At 54.6% G+C, this 17,379-nt stretch overlaps 1 protein-coding gene across 1 annotated transcript in view; it reads left to right on the top strand.

Annotated features, from left to right (window-relative positions):
- The window catches only part of TMEM143 (transmembrane protein 143), a 21,824-nt gene extending 4,445 nt beyond the window's left edge, over nucleotides 1-17,379 (top strand). Inside the window, exons 4-8 of the mRNA XM_054711111.1 lie at nucleotides 6,713-6,907; nucleotides 7,864-7,994; nucleotides 9,535-9,814; nucleotides 16,131-16,320; nucleotides 16,938-17,379. Of these exons, the coding sequence (XP_054567086.1) occupies nucleotides 6,713-6,907; nucleotides 7,864-7,994; nucleotides 9,535-9,814; nucleotides 16,131-16,320; nucleotides 16,938-17,137 (996 nt within the window). The 3' untranslated portion in view covers nucleotides 17,138-17,379. The remainder of the gene's footprint in view (nucleotides 1-6,712; nucleotides 6,908-7,863; nucleotides 7,995-9,534; nucleotides 9,815-16,130; nucleotides 16,321-16,937) is intronic.

Below are 17,379 nucleotides of genomic sequence, written 5' to 3'. Positions count from 1 at the left end.
CTTGACTGGAATTGAACCCGGGACCCTTCAGTCCATAGGCTGACGCCCTACTCACTGAGCCAAACCAGCAAGGGCCCAAGACACTTTTTTAAAAATATAAATGTTTTTATTGATTTTAGAGAGAGGAAGGGAGAAGGTGATAGAAACATCGATCAGCTGCTTTCTGCATGCCCCTATTAGGGATTGATCCCCAAACCCAGGCATGTGCCCTGACCAGGAATTGAACTTGTGACCTCCTGGTGCACTAGACGATGCTCAACCAACTGAGCCACACTGGCCATGCATGCTAAACTAAGACACTTTAATCAGGCAGGGCATTCCAAGGTTCTCGCCCAGGAGCCCTTCAAGGGCCTGTCCTTTGTTGGAAATGTGCAGGGTTGGGGCAACCCAGGCCTGCTGAGTTAACCCCTCACTGCACACTGCCACGCCCTCCTGCAGGTCCCCTCTTTGCTTTGAACAGCAGCAGCGGACAATGGCCTCCTTGCTGAGCACTCACTCTGCGCTGGGCTCACTGACTCCTTCCTGCGGCGGCACCTCCTGCCATCGGCCCCGCTTGCAGAGGCAGAAACCAAGGCCCCCGAGGGCCCAGGATGTGCCCAAGATTGCACAGTTCACAGGCGGCAGAGCCAGGATGGATGCCCCAGTCCACCTGCCTCCAAGCTCTTCCCTTTATTGCTGTTATTTTAATAAATATTATATAAACATTTATATAGAAAGAATAATCAATGAAGATGCATATTCCCACTGAAGCAGGAGATTTTAAGATTTTTTAAAATTGATTTTTAGAGAGAGGAAGAGAAAGAGAAACATTGATGTGAACACGAAACATCCATCAGCTGCCTCCTGCATGCCCCCTACCAGGGATCGAGCCCACAACCTGGGCATGTGCCCTGACCAGGAATCCAACTGGCAACCTTTCAGTGCACAGGACAACACCCAACCAACTGAGCCACATCGGCCAGGAAGGCAGGAGGTTTTAAACTGAGCTACTGAGCCCTGGCTGGTTTGGCTCAGTGGATAGAGCATCAGCCTGCAGACTGAAGGGTCCCAGGTTCGATTCCAGCCAAGGGTACATGCCTGGGTTGCAGGCTCAATCCCCAGTAGGGGATGTGCAGGAGGCAGCCGGTCAATGATTCTGTCTCATCATTGATGTTTCTGTCTCTCTCCCTCTCCCTTCCTCTCTGAAATCAATAAAGAAATATATTTTTTTTAAAAAATCAACTGAGGTACTGAGAGGGCCGGGGAGGAAGCACCAGAGGGGGATGAGATACTGGGTGACCAGTTGTAGGTGACTTAAGTCCCTTGAGGAAGCAGCCTGGGGCAGGAAAAGAATAAGAATCGCCCCGGTTCAAAAGCTGGCTTTGTGGTTCACTAGTCATGCAGGTGACCTTGGCAGGTGACCGCTCTCTGTTCCTCCTTTCCCTCATTCATTCATTCATTCATTCATTCATTTTCTCAGTATATATTTATTGAGCGCCTACTGTGTTCTAGGCCCCAGGACACAGCAGCGAGCCCGACATATGTGTGTATCTGCCTCGTTTGGTCATGTTCTAGTGAGGGAGACAGGCCCTCAACAAAGGGAAGAAGGGAAATACGATAAGAGATGCTGAGTGCTAAGGACAGGGTTGCCAGGTAAAGTACAGGAAGCCCTGTTTATTCATTTGTTCCTGCTGCCGTGAACTGGGTGGCTTAAAACAACAGAAATGTATTCTATCCGCGTTCAGGAGTCCGGAAGGCGTGGGCAGAGTTAGTTTCTGCTGGTGGCTCTGAGGGGGAAATCATCCCAGGTCTCTCTCTTAAGCTGCTGGTGGCTGCTGGCAGTCCTTGGCTTGTGGACACATCACTCCCTCTCCATCTTCACATCGTCTTCTTCTCTGTGCCTCTCTATGTCCTTCTCTGTCTCCTATAAGGACACCCTCATTGGATTTAGGATCCGCCTCAATCCAGTATGATCTCTTCTCAATCCTTATCTTAATTACACCTGCAAAAACTCTAGGCAAATGAAACATACTCTCAGGCTCCGAGAGGGCATGCATTTTTAGGGGATACCATTCAACCCTCTCTACCCAGTTACAGTTGAATTTCAGATAAGCTATGAACAATTTTTTAAGTATAATTATGTCCCATGCATATCGAATAGTGCATGAGACAAACTTAAACTGCAAAATTATTTGTCATTGATCTGCAAATCAAATTTAACTTGGTGTCCTGTATTTTATTTTTGTCTAAATCTGGTAAGTAATTAAAGAGAGAAAGCAGAAGTATTTTGCAATTTTAGGTATGGTGATCAGGGACGGCCTCACTGAGGGGCTGGAGTTTGAGCAGAGACCTGGAGGAGGCAAGAGTGAGCCATGTGGAGAGCTGCAGACACAGTAAGTGCAAAGGCCCAGCAGGAGTGCAGGAGGAACAGCAATGAAGTGGGTGGGGCTAAAGCTGAGTGAGTGAGGCAGGCAGGGCTGGCGGTGAGGGCAGGGAGGGGAGTGGGGCCAGATCCTGCAGGGCCTCGTGGGACACAGGTGAGGACAGGGAGTGAGGTGGAAGCCACAGGAGGGCTGTAAACGGAAGAGGGACATGAGTGGGCTCAGATTACAGCAGCGCCCTCTGGTGACCATGTAGGCATAGACGGGATGGAGGATGGGAGCTGGGAGCCCAGTGCTTCGGCCACCTCTACCGTCCAGGGTATATGGGTGGCTCATACAAGGGTTGAGAAGCGGTTGGATTCTGGATCTGTTTTGAACGTGATGGCTCAATGCTGGTGCGTTGAATGTGTGAGAAACAGGGGTGTCCAGGATGACCCCGCCTTTGGGCCTGAGTGCCTAGAAGGATGGATTTGTCCTCTTTCTGAGTTGGGGAGGATGGCGGGAGGAGCAGGTGTGGGGAGGAGTTTCAGGACCCCAGTTGGGACGTAGAGGACAGAGTGAGTTTGAGAGGATGCCGTTGGGTATCCAGACAGAAGCATGGAGAGGCCGGTTGGCCATCGCGTGGAAGTGCTGAGCAGGCTCTTGCTGCGTGAGTCTGGAGTCAGGAAAGACGTCTGGACTGGAGACAAATCTGGGCATCCTCAGGGGGTGGATGGGGTTCGAGGCCCCAAGGGAATGCTGGGGGATAGAAAACGGCAATTGCCACAAAGATCTGGGGGCATTTTTCTTTTTTATTTAAATAAATGTATTTTTATTGATTTCAGAGAGGAAGGGAGAGGGAAGAGAAACATCAATGATGAGACAGGATCATGGATCGGCTGCCTCCTGCACGCTCCCCAGTGGGGATCAAGCCCACCACTAGGGCATGTGCCCCGACCGGGAATTGAACCGTGACCTCCCGGTTCATAGGTCGATGCTCAACCACTGAGCCACATCGGCCGGGCTCCAGGGACATTTTTCATTCTTCCAGCAGATGTTTGTGGGAGAGCCGGTGCCAGGTGCTGGGGCTTCACTGAGGAGCCAGCTGGAGCCTGCGCCCTGCCCTCGGGGAGCTGAAGTCAGGCGGGGGCAACGGCCGTGAATGAGGCGCTCTTTCCCAGTGAAGGGACATGTGCAGGTTGTGAGCTCGAAGGGAGAGTTCAGGAGAGCGGATGACAGCTGACCTTGCCTTCTGTACCGGGTCTGTGTGCAAATTAGGAAAAGGCACCCCTTTCCCTGGCCAGAGGCAGTCTAGTAAGATAGTCCCTCTCCACACCTGGCTGTTTACATTTGGCATAATTGAAAATAAATAAGATTTTAAAATTCTGTTCTTCAGTAGCGTTCACCACGTTTCCAGTGCCCAGCAGCCAGCCACCTGTGACCAGTGGCTACCTGATGGGGGTGCAGATCCAGATGTTCCCGTCACTGCGGGGAGCTCTGTTGCAGGAAGTTCCATCCGAAAGGGTGACGGTTAGGATGAAGGTCAGGTCTCCAGCATCTACAATGGTGCCTCTTAGACCTGGCCCCTCTGTACAGTGCACACCTGCCCAGCCTCACGGTGGAGGAGGGAGGCTTCCAGGGAGGCAGAGGGAGCTGGAACAAAGGAGGAGGAGGAGGAGTTCAGTAGTGAAAGCGAAGGAGGCAGGGAGGGGCCCGGGAGAGTCTCCCAACAGCATCTGCCAAGTCCCTGGGCCCGGAGGAAGGGGTGCCAGTGCGGCTGGTGTTGAAGGACCACGGGGTGGTGGTATCAGGCTGGGGGGCTTGCAGGCCCCAGTGCAGAGCCTGCTCCTCTGAGGGCCGTCGGAGCCTGGGAGGGTTCTGGCCGGAGAGGGACGTAGTCGGATGCGTGATTCCTGATCCATCACTTCCTGGCTCTGTGAACTCGGCAGTTACCTCAACTCTCTGTGCCTCAGTTTCCACATCTGTAAGCGAGGATAACGGAAGTACCATTCTCACATTTCGAGAATGTGTACAACATGCTTCAAAAGGTGCCTGATGCCCTGGCCAGTTTGGCTCAGTGGGTGGAGCGTCGGCCTGCGGACTGAAGGGTCCCGGGTTTGATTCCAGATTGCGGGCTCGGTCCCTAGTGGGGGGCATTCGGGAGGCAGCTGATCAATGAGTCTCTCTCATTATTGATGTTTCTATCTCTCCCTCCCCCTTCCTCTCTGAAGTCAATAGAAATATATTTTTTTAAAAAAGAAGGTGCCTGACCCGTAGTAAGTGCTGCATAATGCGCGCCATTCTCAGTTATTACTGTTGTCGCTTGATAAGCTCTCCCCGGCTGCTGTGTAGGAAACAGATGGGCAGGGGCGGGGGCGGAAGGGCTGGGGGAGGCCATTGGGAAGGCTGAGCTCACCCAGGCAGGAGGAGGCTATGGTGGTGTGGACCGGGAAGAGAGAGCTGGGTGAAGGGTGATCTGCATGGAGGTGGAGGGGTGTGTGTGTGTGTTACTGTATGAGGGGAGAGAGCAGCCAGGGTCACCTGCACCATCCAGGCTTCTGGCTTGAAGCCCTGGTGGAGGTGGAGTTCCCGGAGAGGAATCTGGCTCGCAGTGGATGTTTGAAGAATATAGATTTCTTTCTCCTCCAACTCAGGTTCCCTCACTCAAACCGCAGCTCGGCACTGGGCACGGAGTTTCTCACGGTCACTCCACGAGTCTCGATGTGGCCCGTGGGACCTGCTCTGTCAGCCGGGGCTGAGGGACTGAGACACGGGCCTTCGCTTTGGCCTCAGGTCCTGTCCTCCGCCAGTACGGCCCCGCCCTGGGAGTTAGTTCAGGAGAGGATCCGTTGGGCATGGCTCTCCCGGCATCACCCAGCTCCGCGCTCAGTTGTTTCTGAGGCCCTGGGCCTTCCCACCCCCAAACCATTGCCCGGTCATTCCTCCCCCTGGACATGTGCTACTAGACATCCAGGCGGAGACGTCAAAGGTCATTGAATCTAAGAATCTGGCTCTCAGGGAAGAAGCCAGGGATGATTGAGGGGAACCGGTTTGAGACAGGAAATCCAAAATGGTGGTTTTATTGAAAGTTTGGGAATTGGGGGGAGGGATGGTAATGACCTGTAGGTTCGGCGTATTGGATTCAAGGTGATTGTGACATCCAAAAACAATTGTCAAGTAGAGAGTTTGTATCAGTTCATATAGAGGCTTAGCTGCTGTAACAAGCAGACCCCACAATCAGGTGGTTTAAAGGAGGTGGAGGATTATTTCCCTCCCACTTAACAGCCCTGTGGTAAAAGGGCCAGGATGCATAGGTCACCTTGTTCCACACACGTTTATGCTGGGACCCAGGTTCCTTCCATTTTGTTGCTCTGCCATCCCTTAGGGCTGTGGTTGGCAAACAGCGGCTCGTGAGCCACATGCGGCTCTTTGGCCCCTTGAGTGTGGCTCTTCCACAAAATACCACGTGTGGGTGCGCACGTACAGTGCGATTGAAACTTCATGGTCCATGCGCAGAGGTTGGTTTTCGGCTCTCAAAAGAAATTTCAATCGTTGTACTGTTGATATTTGGCTCTGTTGACTAATGAGTTTGCTGACCACTGCTTAGGGCATTGTCTTCATCTCTGTGTGGTCAAAACTGGGTCATAGGTAGAATAGTGTTCTAAGCTAGCAGAACCAGAAAAGAGGGGAAGGTTCAGGGGGGGCAAGAATTGAGGGAGAGCCCTAACCAGATTGGCTCAGTGGATAGAGTGTCGGCCTGTGGACTGAAGGGTCCCAGGTTCGATTCTGGTCAAGGGCATGTACCTTGATTGCGGGCACATCCCCAGTAGGAGGTGTGCAGGAGGCAGCTGATCGATATTTCTCTCTCATTGATGTTTCTAACTCTCTATCCTTCTCCCTGCCTCTCTGTAAAAAAAAAAAATCAATAAAATATATTTAAAAAAAAAGAATTGAGGGGGAAGGTGCACCCATCAATTCGGCTCCCACTCTATGGCCTTCGTCCCTCTGGCCACACCTTGCCTCAAGGGAGGCTGGGAAATGTAGTTTATTTGGGCAGTCTATGTCCAACTTTACTTTTATTCCTGTGGGAGAACAGGAGAATGAATGCTCATGCACTGGAGGTGGGTATTAAGTCTGGAACTTGGAGGAGAGGTCCAGGTTGGAGAGGTGAGTGGGCAGTTATCCGCAGGAGAAGGTGTTTAAAGGCATGGGGATGGCGAGGCCTCTTAGAGCAGGCTTGGAGAGAGAGGGAAGAGGGGCCCAGAGTCAAGCCCTGGGGTACCCCATCATTTATAGGATGGGGCCAGGAACATCATGAAGTTTACCCATGATCCCTCACACTGTGACCTAGCCTGCTTTTCTTCTCTCCTCAGGCCTTATATGACCCCATCAACCCGGACAGGGAGACTCTGGACCAGCCTTCGCTAACGGACCCCCAGCGTCTGTCCAATGAGCAGGAGGTGCTTCTGGCGCTGGAGCCCCTGCTGGCCCAGGCCAACTTCTCCCCACTCTCCGAGGACACCCTGGCCTATGCTCTCGTGGTCCACCACCCTCAGGATGAGGTCCAGGTACCTGTCTTCCAGGGAGAACCAACACTCCCAGGAGGCCTTGGGGCAGGGGCGGGGCCTTTGGGGGAGGCAGACGCTGCTGGGAGTTGGAGTCCTGGACACAGGACACTTGCCCATGTGGCACCTTTGGTGAATTAGAAAAAGACACCTCTTTCCCAGGTCACTTCACTGCCCTCTGTTGGGAAAGTATCATAAGATACGGATCTTCTTAGAACTAAAGATTTTATTACCAGCTGCCAGAACATTGTAATGATAAACAATACAAAATGCTCATTCTCAAAGTCAACAAAATTATAATGAAAATGCTAAAATTTTCCAAAGGTCCACATTTTTGGACTTTAAGATGTATTTTTTAAAAAATATTTTATTGTCTCCGAAATTGGGATGTGACTTATAAGTGGTGGTGTGATATAGTTTAATTGGCAATATATTTTCTCCTTTAATTGCTTAATAAAATAATGGAGTAGCCCTAGATCAGTGGACAGAGCGTCGGCCTACAGACTGAAGGGTCCCGGGTTTGAGTCCCGTCAAGGGCACATGCCCCGACTGAGGGCTCAGTTCCCAGCAGGGGGCGTGCAGGAGGGAGACAGCCCATGAGTCTCGCTCATCATGGATGTTTCTCTCTCTCTCTCCCTCTCCCTTCCTCTCTGAAATCAATAAAAAAATATTTTTAAAACATAATAATGGAGTGGCTTAAAGTCAGTGGCATCTTAGGTTCAAAGAAATGTGGTGGTGATGACTATCATGTGAATGGTGCCAGCTGAGATGGCACGCCCTGGGGCAGTGTCTGGCAGGCATGACCGTGCATGGCTGCCCTGCCCGGACACTGGGGGATGACAGGCCAGGGGGAGGGGCTGAAATCACGGGGGGCTGGGGGGAGACATCTCATGTCAGTACCCTGCACTCAGACTCCAGCCCATGCTTAGCTACTGAGCTTCCTGTGTCCCCCTTGGCAGGTGACGATCAACTTGGACCAGTACATCTACATGCAGTTCTGGGCCCTGGGCCAGAGAGTCGGAAAGATGCCTCGCATGTCCAACCTGGGCTCCAGGCGCTTCTTCTTCTACAAGTCGACCCCTGCAGTGAGGTGAGGCAGCCCTTGTTCCCCAGCTGCCGCGAGAGGGCCCACGGTTAGAGCTGAGAGGGGACTGACAGCTCAGTGTCCGGATTTGGAGGTCTGGGCCCCATGGGAAGTCGAGAAACGGGGAGGGGTGAATCATCCAAATGCAGCTTCTTTTGAGAAAAAAAAAATATTTTTATTGATTTCAGAGAGGGTGGGAGAGGGAGAGAGAGAGAAACATCACTGATGAGAGAGAATCATCGACCGGCTGCCTCCTTCCTGCGACCCCCACACTGGGACCAAGTCCGCAACCTGAGCATGTGCCCTGACCGGGAATTGAACTGTGATTTCCTGGTTCCTGGGTCGACACTCAACCACTGAGCCACACCGGCCGGGCACATGCTGCTTGTTCTTCCCAAAGGAAAGTAGGAACTAGACTTCGCAGGGGGAGAGAAAGGGGAGGGACACTTCTCCCCGTTTTCCAGATGAGCGAGCTGGGCTCAGCGGGAAGGCCACATTCCGAGAAGTGGCGCAGGCGGATTCCGATAACACAGAGCCACTCAGGAGAGCCAGGTCTCTCCCAGCCAGCCACTGGGCCTGTCAGCGGTGCAGTCTTTCTGGAAATCAGTTTATCAAATATGGTCACGAATCCAAAACACCAAACCAAAACAAAAGCCAAAGAACCCCTTCCATCTCCTAAACCAGTAATTCCACTTCCAGGACTCCCCTCCAAGGAGAGAGTTATACTTGCAGTGTGTGCTTCATTATCTGTCTCTCCCGCTGCTCACACAGCCTCATTCTGTTGCCTCTCCAGAGCCTCACAGCACTGCCTGGCACCTAGCAGGCAAGAGATGTGACATTTGCCGAAAACGGTTTGGCTCAGTGGATAGAGCGTCAGCCTGTGGACTGAAAGGTCCCAGGTTCGATCCCGGTCAAGGGCATGTACCTTGGTTGCGGGCACGATGTTTCTAGCTCTCTATCTCTCTCCCTTCCTCTTTGTAAAGAAATCAATAAAATATATTTTTTAAAAAAAGAGAGATGTGGGATTTGACATTGACAATGAACTAAACAAAAGCATTTTACTCAGCTCCTCTTGTCAAGTGCATACAATCAGCAGCAACCCTGCGTCCAATCGTAGGGACTGTATTATGTACCCGAACCCCTGTTGCTGGGCACGGAGCTTAGAGCTGACTTCCCGCCCACCACCGCGCAGTAGCCTTTAAAATGACTGTGTGATAGCCAAAACCGGTTTGGCTCAGTGGATAGAGCGTCGGTCTGCGGACTGAAAGGTCCCGGGTTCGATTCCGGTCAAGGGCATGTACATTGGTTGCGGGCACATCCCCAGTGGGGGGTGTGCAGGAGGCAGCTGGTCGATGTTTCTCTTTCATTGATGTTTCTAGCTCTCTAACCCTCTCCCTTACTCTCTGTAAAAAAGTCAATAAAATATATATTTAAAAAAAATAAAAATAAAATGACTGTGTGACGGAAGGCAGAGCTGAGTGAGTGCCCTGGGGTTGGAGGGGCCCCCTGGGCGTCCTGACCGCCTGGCCTCCATCTCTGTCGCCAGGAGATACTTTAAGCGGGTGGTACTAGCCGCCCGAACGAAGCGGGGGCACCTGGTGCTGAAGAGCTTCAAGGACACCCCCCTGGAGGGCCTGGAGCAGCTGCTGCCCGAGCTGAAGGTGCGCACGTCCGCCCTGCAGCGCACCCTGCTCAACCTCTTCCTGGTCGTCTCGGGCGTGGCGGTCTTCGTCAACGTGGGCATGGTGGTGCTCACGGACTTGAAGATGGGCACCTCCCTGCTGCTGCTGCTCTTCGCCGCCTTCATGGGCCTGCGGGCCTCCAAGGTGAGCCGCCCGCTGCGCCTCCTGGTCCCTGCTTCTCGGCGTTCAGGCGCTCAGCCGGATGGTCAGGACGCCCCGTGTTTTCACTGAGTTCATGTGCTATTCCTGCCTCATGGGGTGCTCCCCTTCCCTTCCCTCCCCTTCCCTTCCCTTCCCTTCCCTTCCCTTCCCTTCCCTCCCCTCCCCTCCCTACCTCTCCCCTCCCCTCCCCTTCCCTTTGTCCTTCCTCCCTCCCTCCCTCCCTCCCTTCGTTCCTTCCTTCCTTCCTTCCTTCCTTCCTTCCTTCCTCCTTCCCTCCCTTCCTTCCGTTCTTCCTCCCTCCCTCCCTCCCTCCCTCCCTCCCTCCCTTCCTTCCTTCCTTCCTTCCTTCCTTCCTTCCTTCCTTCCTTCCTTCCTTCCTCCCCTTCCCTCTTCTTCTCCCCTCTCCTCTCCCCTCCTCTCCTCTCCTCCCTTCCTTCTCTACCTTATTTACTCCCTGCAACCTTGGGCAGGTTTCTTGATCGCTCTGTGCCTCAGTTTCCTCATCTGGAAATGGGGGTAACAGTGAGACCCCCCCTCATAGGTTTGTTACGAGGATTAGATGAGCAAATCCATGAAGAGCACTGAGCACAACGCCTGGCGTGTGGTAGTAGTTGTGTTCACAGCTACTCACTGAGGGGCCCTTAGTGATGGGGTGAAGGTTGTGTGCTTTAGAGCCAGGCTGCCTGGGTGTGAATTGAGCTCTGCCGACTTCTAGCTGTGTGACCTTGAATAAGACACTTAACCTCTCGGTGCATCCGCTCCCGCATCTGCAGAGTGGGATGCCAGTGGGGCCTAGCTCCTAGGGTTGTTGTGGGGTTAAATTAATGAATTTAATTTAAATCAAATACGGTGCTGAGAACAGAGCCCGACTCTCAGTACAGAAGGTGCTGCCTGCGAGGTGGCTATTGCCACCGTTATCGTCATCACTGCCTGGGACATTGCGGCCTGAGCGGGGGCTTTCCCATTCCGGCCAGGTGTCACTACCACCAGGGGAGCTGTTTGAGAAATAGATACTTTTTCTTTTATTGACTGAGAGAGAGAACCACATTGATGTGTTGTTCCACTGATCTGTGCATTCATTGGTTGATTCTTGAACGTGTGCCCTGACCTGGGATTGAACCTGCAACCTTGGTGTATCTAGACGATGCTCTAACCAGCTGAGCTGCCCAGCCAGGCCAGGGGAACTGTGTTATTTTTATTTTTTGAATATGCTTTTTTTTAAAAATTGATTTTAGAGAGAGAGGGAGGAGAGAGAGAAGCACTGGGGACTGAGCCCACAACCCCAGGCCTGTGCCCTGACTGGGAATCAAACTGGCAGCCGTTTGGTGCATGGGATGATGCTCAACCAGCTGAGGCACCCGGCGGGTGGGAGCTGTTATGGATGCAGCCGTTTGGGCTCCGGCCCACATGGCTGAGTTGGAATGTGTGGGACCGGGGCCCAGGACACTGTTTTAACACGCTCCCTCCTCGCCTCGGCCGCGTGTGCGTGCAGGGCAGCTATTCGGTTGCGCAGGTCGTTCACCATCTGAGGATCTGAGGCCAGAGGACAGGTGGCGGCTGGCACCCAACTTGAGCTTTGATGGCTGAGCCCTGTGTCCTGTCTCGATGCCGAGGGGCCCCGAGGGGCTGCCTGGTACTGATTCTCCCCCGGGCCGGCACTAGCCCTGGGAGTGTGCACTGGCAGGAGGCGGCTGCTGTACCCCATCGCTCGTGCGTCGGTTCATTGGTTTGCAAGCTGTTTGCAGCCATCCCAATGGGCTGCTAGGAAGACTGGCCATAAATTCCGCAGATAACAGCCCGCTATGCTGCCGAGAGGGGGGAGGGCTGGGAAGGGCGCAGGGAGCAATGCCTAGGACCAGGGGACGCTTTGCAAGGGAGGCTTGGGCCTGGTGGAGAAGGGGCTGGGGAGCACGGCTTGGGGGACTCCCAGGGCTCGGTCCAGAGCGCAGAGTGGAGAAGGGAGACCCCAGAAGTGGCAGGGGCCTTGGATGCCAAGGTAGAGGCCCTGGGTTCTATCGTCTGGGCAGCGGGAGCCGTGGAAGGGTTGTAAGCATGAGGGAGTGCCTGACCCTGGGTCTCTGAAGGGCCCAGTTTAAAACCCAGTTCACTAATTAGTTAATTAGTTATTTTTTAAAAAGTATATTTTTATTGATTTCAGAGAGGAAGGGAGAGGGAGAGAGAGAGATAGAAACATCAGTGATGAGGGAGAATCAATTGGCCGCATCCCACATGCCCTCTACCGGGGATCAAGCCCATAACCAGGGCATGTGCCTGACCGGGAATCGAACCATGACCTCATGGCTCATAGGTTGACGGTCAACAACTGAGCCACACTGGCAGGCTTGCTAGTTAGTTTAGTGCAGTGGTCGGCAAACTCATTAGTCAACAGAGCCAAATATCAACAGTACAACCATTGAAATTTCTTTTGAGAGCCAAATTTTTTAAACTTAAACTTCTTCTAACGCCACTTCTTCAAAATAGACTTACCCAGGCCGTGGTATTTTGTGGAAGAGCCACACTCAAGGGGCCAAAGAGCAGTTTGCCGACCAAGGCTTTAGTGTATCTGTGCAATGTTTTCCCACTGAGCCTCCACACCGTACATGTTGGCCCTCTGCAGCCCCTCCAGCTGCCCCCTCTGCACACACTAGTTCCCTCCTGCAGGTCGCTCCTAGATTGCAGTCCCCAAGCTCCTGCCCCCACCTGCTACCTGGGCATGCCCAAACCCTTCTCATGTGCACCCCCATGCCCCCCCCCCCCCCGCACTGGGATCAGCATCTGGGCCTTCCGAAGCCCCTTCTTTTCTGGAGTCCCCATCTCGGGACAGGCGCTCAGATCACACACCCGAGAGGCCAGTTTTGCTGCAGGAGACACGCCCCGCTTTCTCTCCCTGAAAGAGCTCACCCAGTTCCTGCTTCCCACAGCAGCGCTCCTCCTTGGTCAAGTGCTCTGTCTTAGCCCTGAGTGCCAGCTCGACCAGGCGGGGCAGCGTGGTCCCCTTCCCACTGCTTCTCCTGGTTCTCCATCTGCCGGTGGCCCTGTTGTGCCCCCACTCACTGGCTGGACCCCTGACGTGGCCCTCGCCCTGCCTCCAGCCCATCCGTCCAGGCTCTCCTTCCTGCTCCCGAGTCCCTGTGCTGTCTCCTCTCCTCTGTTCCAGCCCCAGCACAGACCCTCTTCCCAGCCTCCCTGGTCTCCTCCCGTCCATGCTGGGAGCCCCAGGCTGGCCCTGCTCCCACGCTCACAACCCAGCACCAGAGACCCTGGCTCCCGCCTCATCCGACACCATTCCACGCTTCAGCTCCACCAGAATATACGGGCAGCGCCCCTCCCCCACTTCCCTTCCCTTCTCCCCCTTTGCATCTGCTGTTCCTCCTGCTGACATGTCCTTTCCCCCTTCCTGGGCTGACCAGCCCCCGCTCACCCATTACCCTCAGCTCAGAGGCTCTAGAAAGCTTTCCTAGCCTTCACGGCAGCCATGGTGCTTCTGTGGGCCCCGCCGCACCCTGGTTCTCTGTGGGTCTCAGAGCACAGAGCGGCCCTGGGGCAGCCTGGGGAGGCGGCGGAGCTGGTGCCCCTGAGGGGGTGGTGCCCGGCACACCGACACCCTGCCACGTGCCTGATGGAGGCAGAAGTGGGTCCTTCAGGGACCCAGGCACACGGCTGCTCATCTGTGGGAAGCGATGTCCGGGGACTGACGGGCTGGTGGGGGTGGGTAAGGACGGTGCCGGGGGTCTGGCCTGTGACTGGGTATATGGTGGGGTTACCCCAGATATGGACCCCAGGGGAGGAGGGAGGGTTGGGCTAGGGGTTCGGTGAGGGCCTTCTCAGTGTGGGCCACGGTGAGTGTGAAGGGCACACGCAGGTGCAGGTGGAGAAGTCTCCGGGGAGAGGTCAGATCGCATCTGTGTGCGGAGAGGAGCGTGACCGGCTCGCTTAACCCGTGAGAATTCCGCCCCCTGGGCTCGGCAGGAGCAGACACAGACCCCATGTATTTTCCTGTCAGCCGGTCCCCAGTTCCTGCATCTCGCCTCCAGCTGTAGGAATGGCGATTCGTTCCAATGCAGGGTCACAGCCGACGGCTGGGCTCGTAGGCAGAGCGCAGTCCCCACGCAGCGCGGCATCGCTCGCTGCCTCCGTGCAGGCCAGGCCCGCGGTTTTGCAGGGAGGGGCTGACAGGAGGCATTTTACCTGGGTCTCGGCCTAAGATGGGCAGCACTCTGTGGGGGATGAATATTCAGTAGTGTGGGTTAATAGTCAGTAGTAGCTAATGTTTAAATGCTCTCCTGGGCCCTGGCTCTGGGCCTAGGGTTTCATTAACTGAGTTTTGACTTCCTGAGCACTTCCTGTCATCTGCCTCATTTCACAGATAGCGCTGCGGGTCTTAGGTCTTCGCCCAGGGGGGTCCCAGCCGGTAGGGGGCAGAGTTAAGACGCATTTCAAGGCCTGCAGCCTGCAGGACCCAGCAGCCTGGAGCTTCTGTTGTGGATGAATGGGGGAGTTTGGTGGGAGGTTTTCAGTGCGAGCCCCGGAGGCATGGTGGGCTCTCACCCCCTCCTGAGGGACACCAGGGATGGGGAAAGCCGTCCAGGCAAGGAGGGGCTGAAGAATGGGGACAGGCGCAGGGAACAGACAGCGGGACCCAGGCCTGCCTTTCTCTTCTTCTCCCCTCAAAGCTGCTTCCTCTTCGAATATTATTTTTTTAAATCCTCACCCAAGGATATGTTTTCCTTCCTTTCTTTCTTTTTTGTTGCTGTTAATCCTTACCCAAGGATATTGTCTCCATTTTTAGAGAGAGTGGAAGGGAGGGAGGAGAGGGAGAGAGAAAGAGAGAGAGAGAGAAACATAAATGTGAGAAACATAGATGTGAGAAAAACTTAGATGTGAGAGAGAGACACATCAATTGGTTGCCTCCCAAACGCACCCCAGCCAGGGCCAGGCATTGAACCTGCAACCCAGGTACATGCCCTTGACTGCAAATCAAAGCTGAGACCCTTCAGTGTGTGGCTGATGCTGTAACCACTGAGTAACACTGGCCGGAGCCAAGAGTATGTTTTCATTTATTTTTAGAGAGAGAGAAAGAGAAAGACAAACATTGATCAGTTATTCATCAGTTGCCTCCGGTACACGTGCCCCGAACTGGGGATCAGACCTGCAATCTAGGTATGTGACCTAACCAGGAATTGAACCTGCAACCTTTGTGGTTGGTGTATAGGAGGATGCTCCAACCAATGAGCCACCCGGCCAGGGCTGCTCTTTGAGTATTTTTGTCTGTTAGCACTTCTCTTTACCATTTACTATTTTAAACCTTTTAAAAATATATATATTTCTTTATTGATTTCAGAGAGGAAGGGAGAGGGAGAGAGAGAGAGAAACATCAATGATGAGAGAGAATCATTGATCGGCTGCCTCCTGCACGCCCCCTACCGGGAATCGAGCCCACAATCCGGGCATGTGCCCTTGGCTGGAATCCAACCTGGGACCCTTCAGTCCGAAGGCCAACGCTCTATCCACTGAGCCAAACCAGCTAGGGCTAAGCCTTTTTTTTAATCATGGAAAAGTTTTTTTAAAATGCAGAAATAAAATTATATGATGAGATCCCATGTAGCTAGCATCCAGCATCTACAATTAGCAATAGTCAGTCCCATTTCACCTAAAGATCCCGCTCTCTCACTATGAGCTATTTGGAAGCAAATCCTAGCATATCATCTGCAAATACTTTAGTATGAGTCGAAAAGATAAGGACTTAAAAATAATTGTAGCAAAAAGTTCCAAGGCTAAAGCCTGTATTGATTGAAAGTCCTTGAACCAATCCATTAATGCATGATTCCGATGAGCATACCCACTCAGCGGCTGCAAAATACTGTTGGCGGCCTCAGAGTCACGGGCTTGAGAGCGAGTGGATTAAAAATGCAAATAGCGGGCCCAGCTGGTTTGGCTCAGGGGATAGAGCGTCGGCCTGTGGACTGGAGGGTCCCGGTTCGATTCCAGTCAAGGGCACATGCTTGGGTTGCGGGCTCCGTCCCCAGTAGGGGGCGTGCAGGAGGCAGCCGATCAATGATTCTCTCTCATTGATGTTTCTATCTCTCCCTCTCCCTTCCTCTCTGAAATCAATAAACACATATTTAAAAAATACAAATAGCCGGGCCCTAGTCCTGGGGACCTGAACCAGCAGATCTGGGGAGGGCTCGGGAGTCGGCCCAAAGGGCCCTACCCGCCAGAGTGACCGAGGGGTGTGTGCACGGGTCCGAGCTCGGCCCCGCCCCGCCCGGTGGCCGAGCTGCAGCTGTCCCGCCCGCAGATGTTCGGGCAGCAGCGCAGCGTGCAGGCGCTGGAGCTGGCGCACATGCTCTACTACCGCAGCACGTCCAACAACTCGGAGCTGCTCAGCGCGCTGGCCCTGCGCGCGCAGGACGAGCACACCAAGGAGGCGCTGCTGGCGCACTCCTTCCTGGCCCGGCGGCCCCGCGGCGCGAGCGGCTCGCCCGAAGGTAGGCCCCTACCCTGGGGCGCCCGCTCCCACCCAGTCCCCTTCCCCCCTGCGGCTCCCACCGGCCGCACCCGAAACAACAGACTCCACGCGGTCACTACGCGGTGGAGACTCCCCTGGATCCCAAGGACCTGCCCCAGTGAGGCTCCCTCCCCACGCGGCCCGCCCCCACTCCCTGCTCCAAATGGCGAACCTGACCTATTCCGAGGTGGCACCGGCCCTCGGCAGATGGGACCCCTGGACCCAGTTCCCTCAGCAGATGGGACCCCTGAACCCAGTTTACAGTCTTGATGGACGTGGTTTTTCCGCCAGGGCTGGCCTCCCTTCCTGGCCTCAGCCTCTGTGTGGCATGTCCCCACTCCCCGCCCCACGCCCCCCGTGCTCCTTCCTATACGAGCCTCCACTTTCCCTACAAGAGACCCTTGTCCCTTCCCTTTCCAACAGGAGCCCCCACCCCTTCCTGGCTTGTCCCCACATGAGGTCCAGAGCCTCCCCTCGCAGGCCTCGTCCCACTCCCCTCCTAGCCGCTCCCAAACCCAGGCCCTTCCTATTCCTGGCCCCGCCCCATCCCAGGCCTTCCAGGTCCCCCTGACCTCACAACTGCCTCTCCCCCTACAGAGACCTCCCAGTGGCTCCAGACGGAGGTAGAGAATTGGCTCCTGACCCAGACAGGCTGTGCCGTGACCTTCAACGGAGCGCGGGCTCTGGGCCACCTGCAAGCCCTGACGGAGAGCTTGGGGACGTGCCCGCCTTCGGTTTTCCCCAAACTAGACCCGGCGGCTACAGACACTTCCCCCGCAGGCCCCGCCCAGCAGTGACGACCCGGCGGGAAGCCTCTGGGCCCGGCCCCGCCCAGCCACCTGGTGAGGAACTAAGCCCCGCCTCCTCCCTGACAAACTGCTCATCACAGCTCCGAAGCCTTGCAGCTCTAGTTTCCAATGTTACACTTTATCCTTAAAACAGAGCCCCCACTCAAGACAGCCTGCACTGCTATCCCCACCCCTCAGATGAACTGCCTTTCTGATGGAAGTTTTTTGGTTCTGAACCCCCACTCCTCTTC

The sequence above is a fragment of the Eptesicus fuscus genome, chromosome 21, assembly GCF_027574615.1.
Source record: "Eptesicus fuscus isolate TK198812 chromosome 21, DD_ASM_mEF_20220401, whole genome shotgun sequence".
NCBI classification, from domain to species: Eukaryota; Metazoa; Chordata; class Mammalia; order Chiroptera; family Vespertilionidae; genus Eptesicus; species Eptesicus fuscus.
This window is presented reverse-complemented; position numbering and strand designations above follow the sequence as displayed.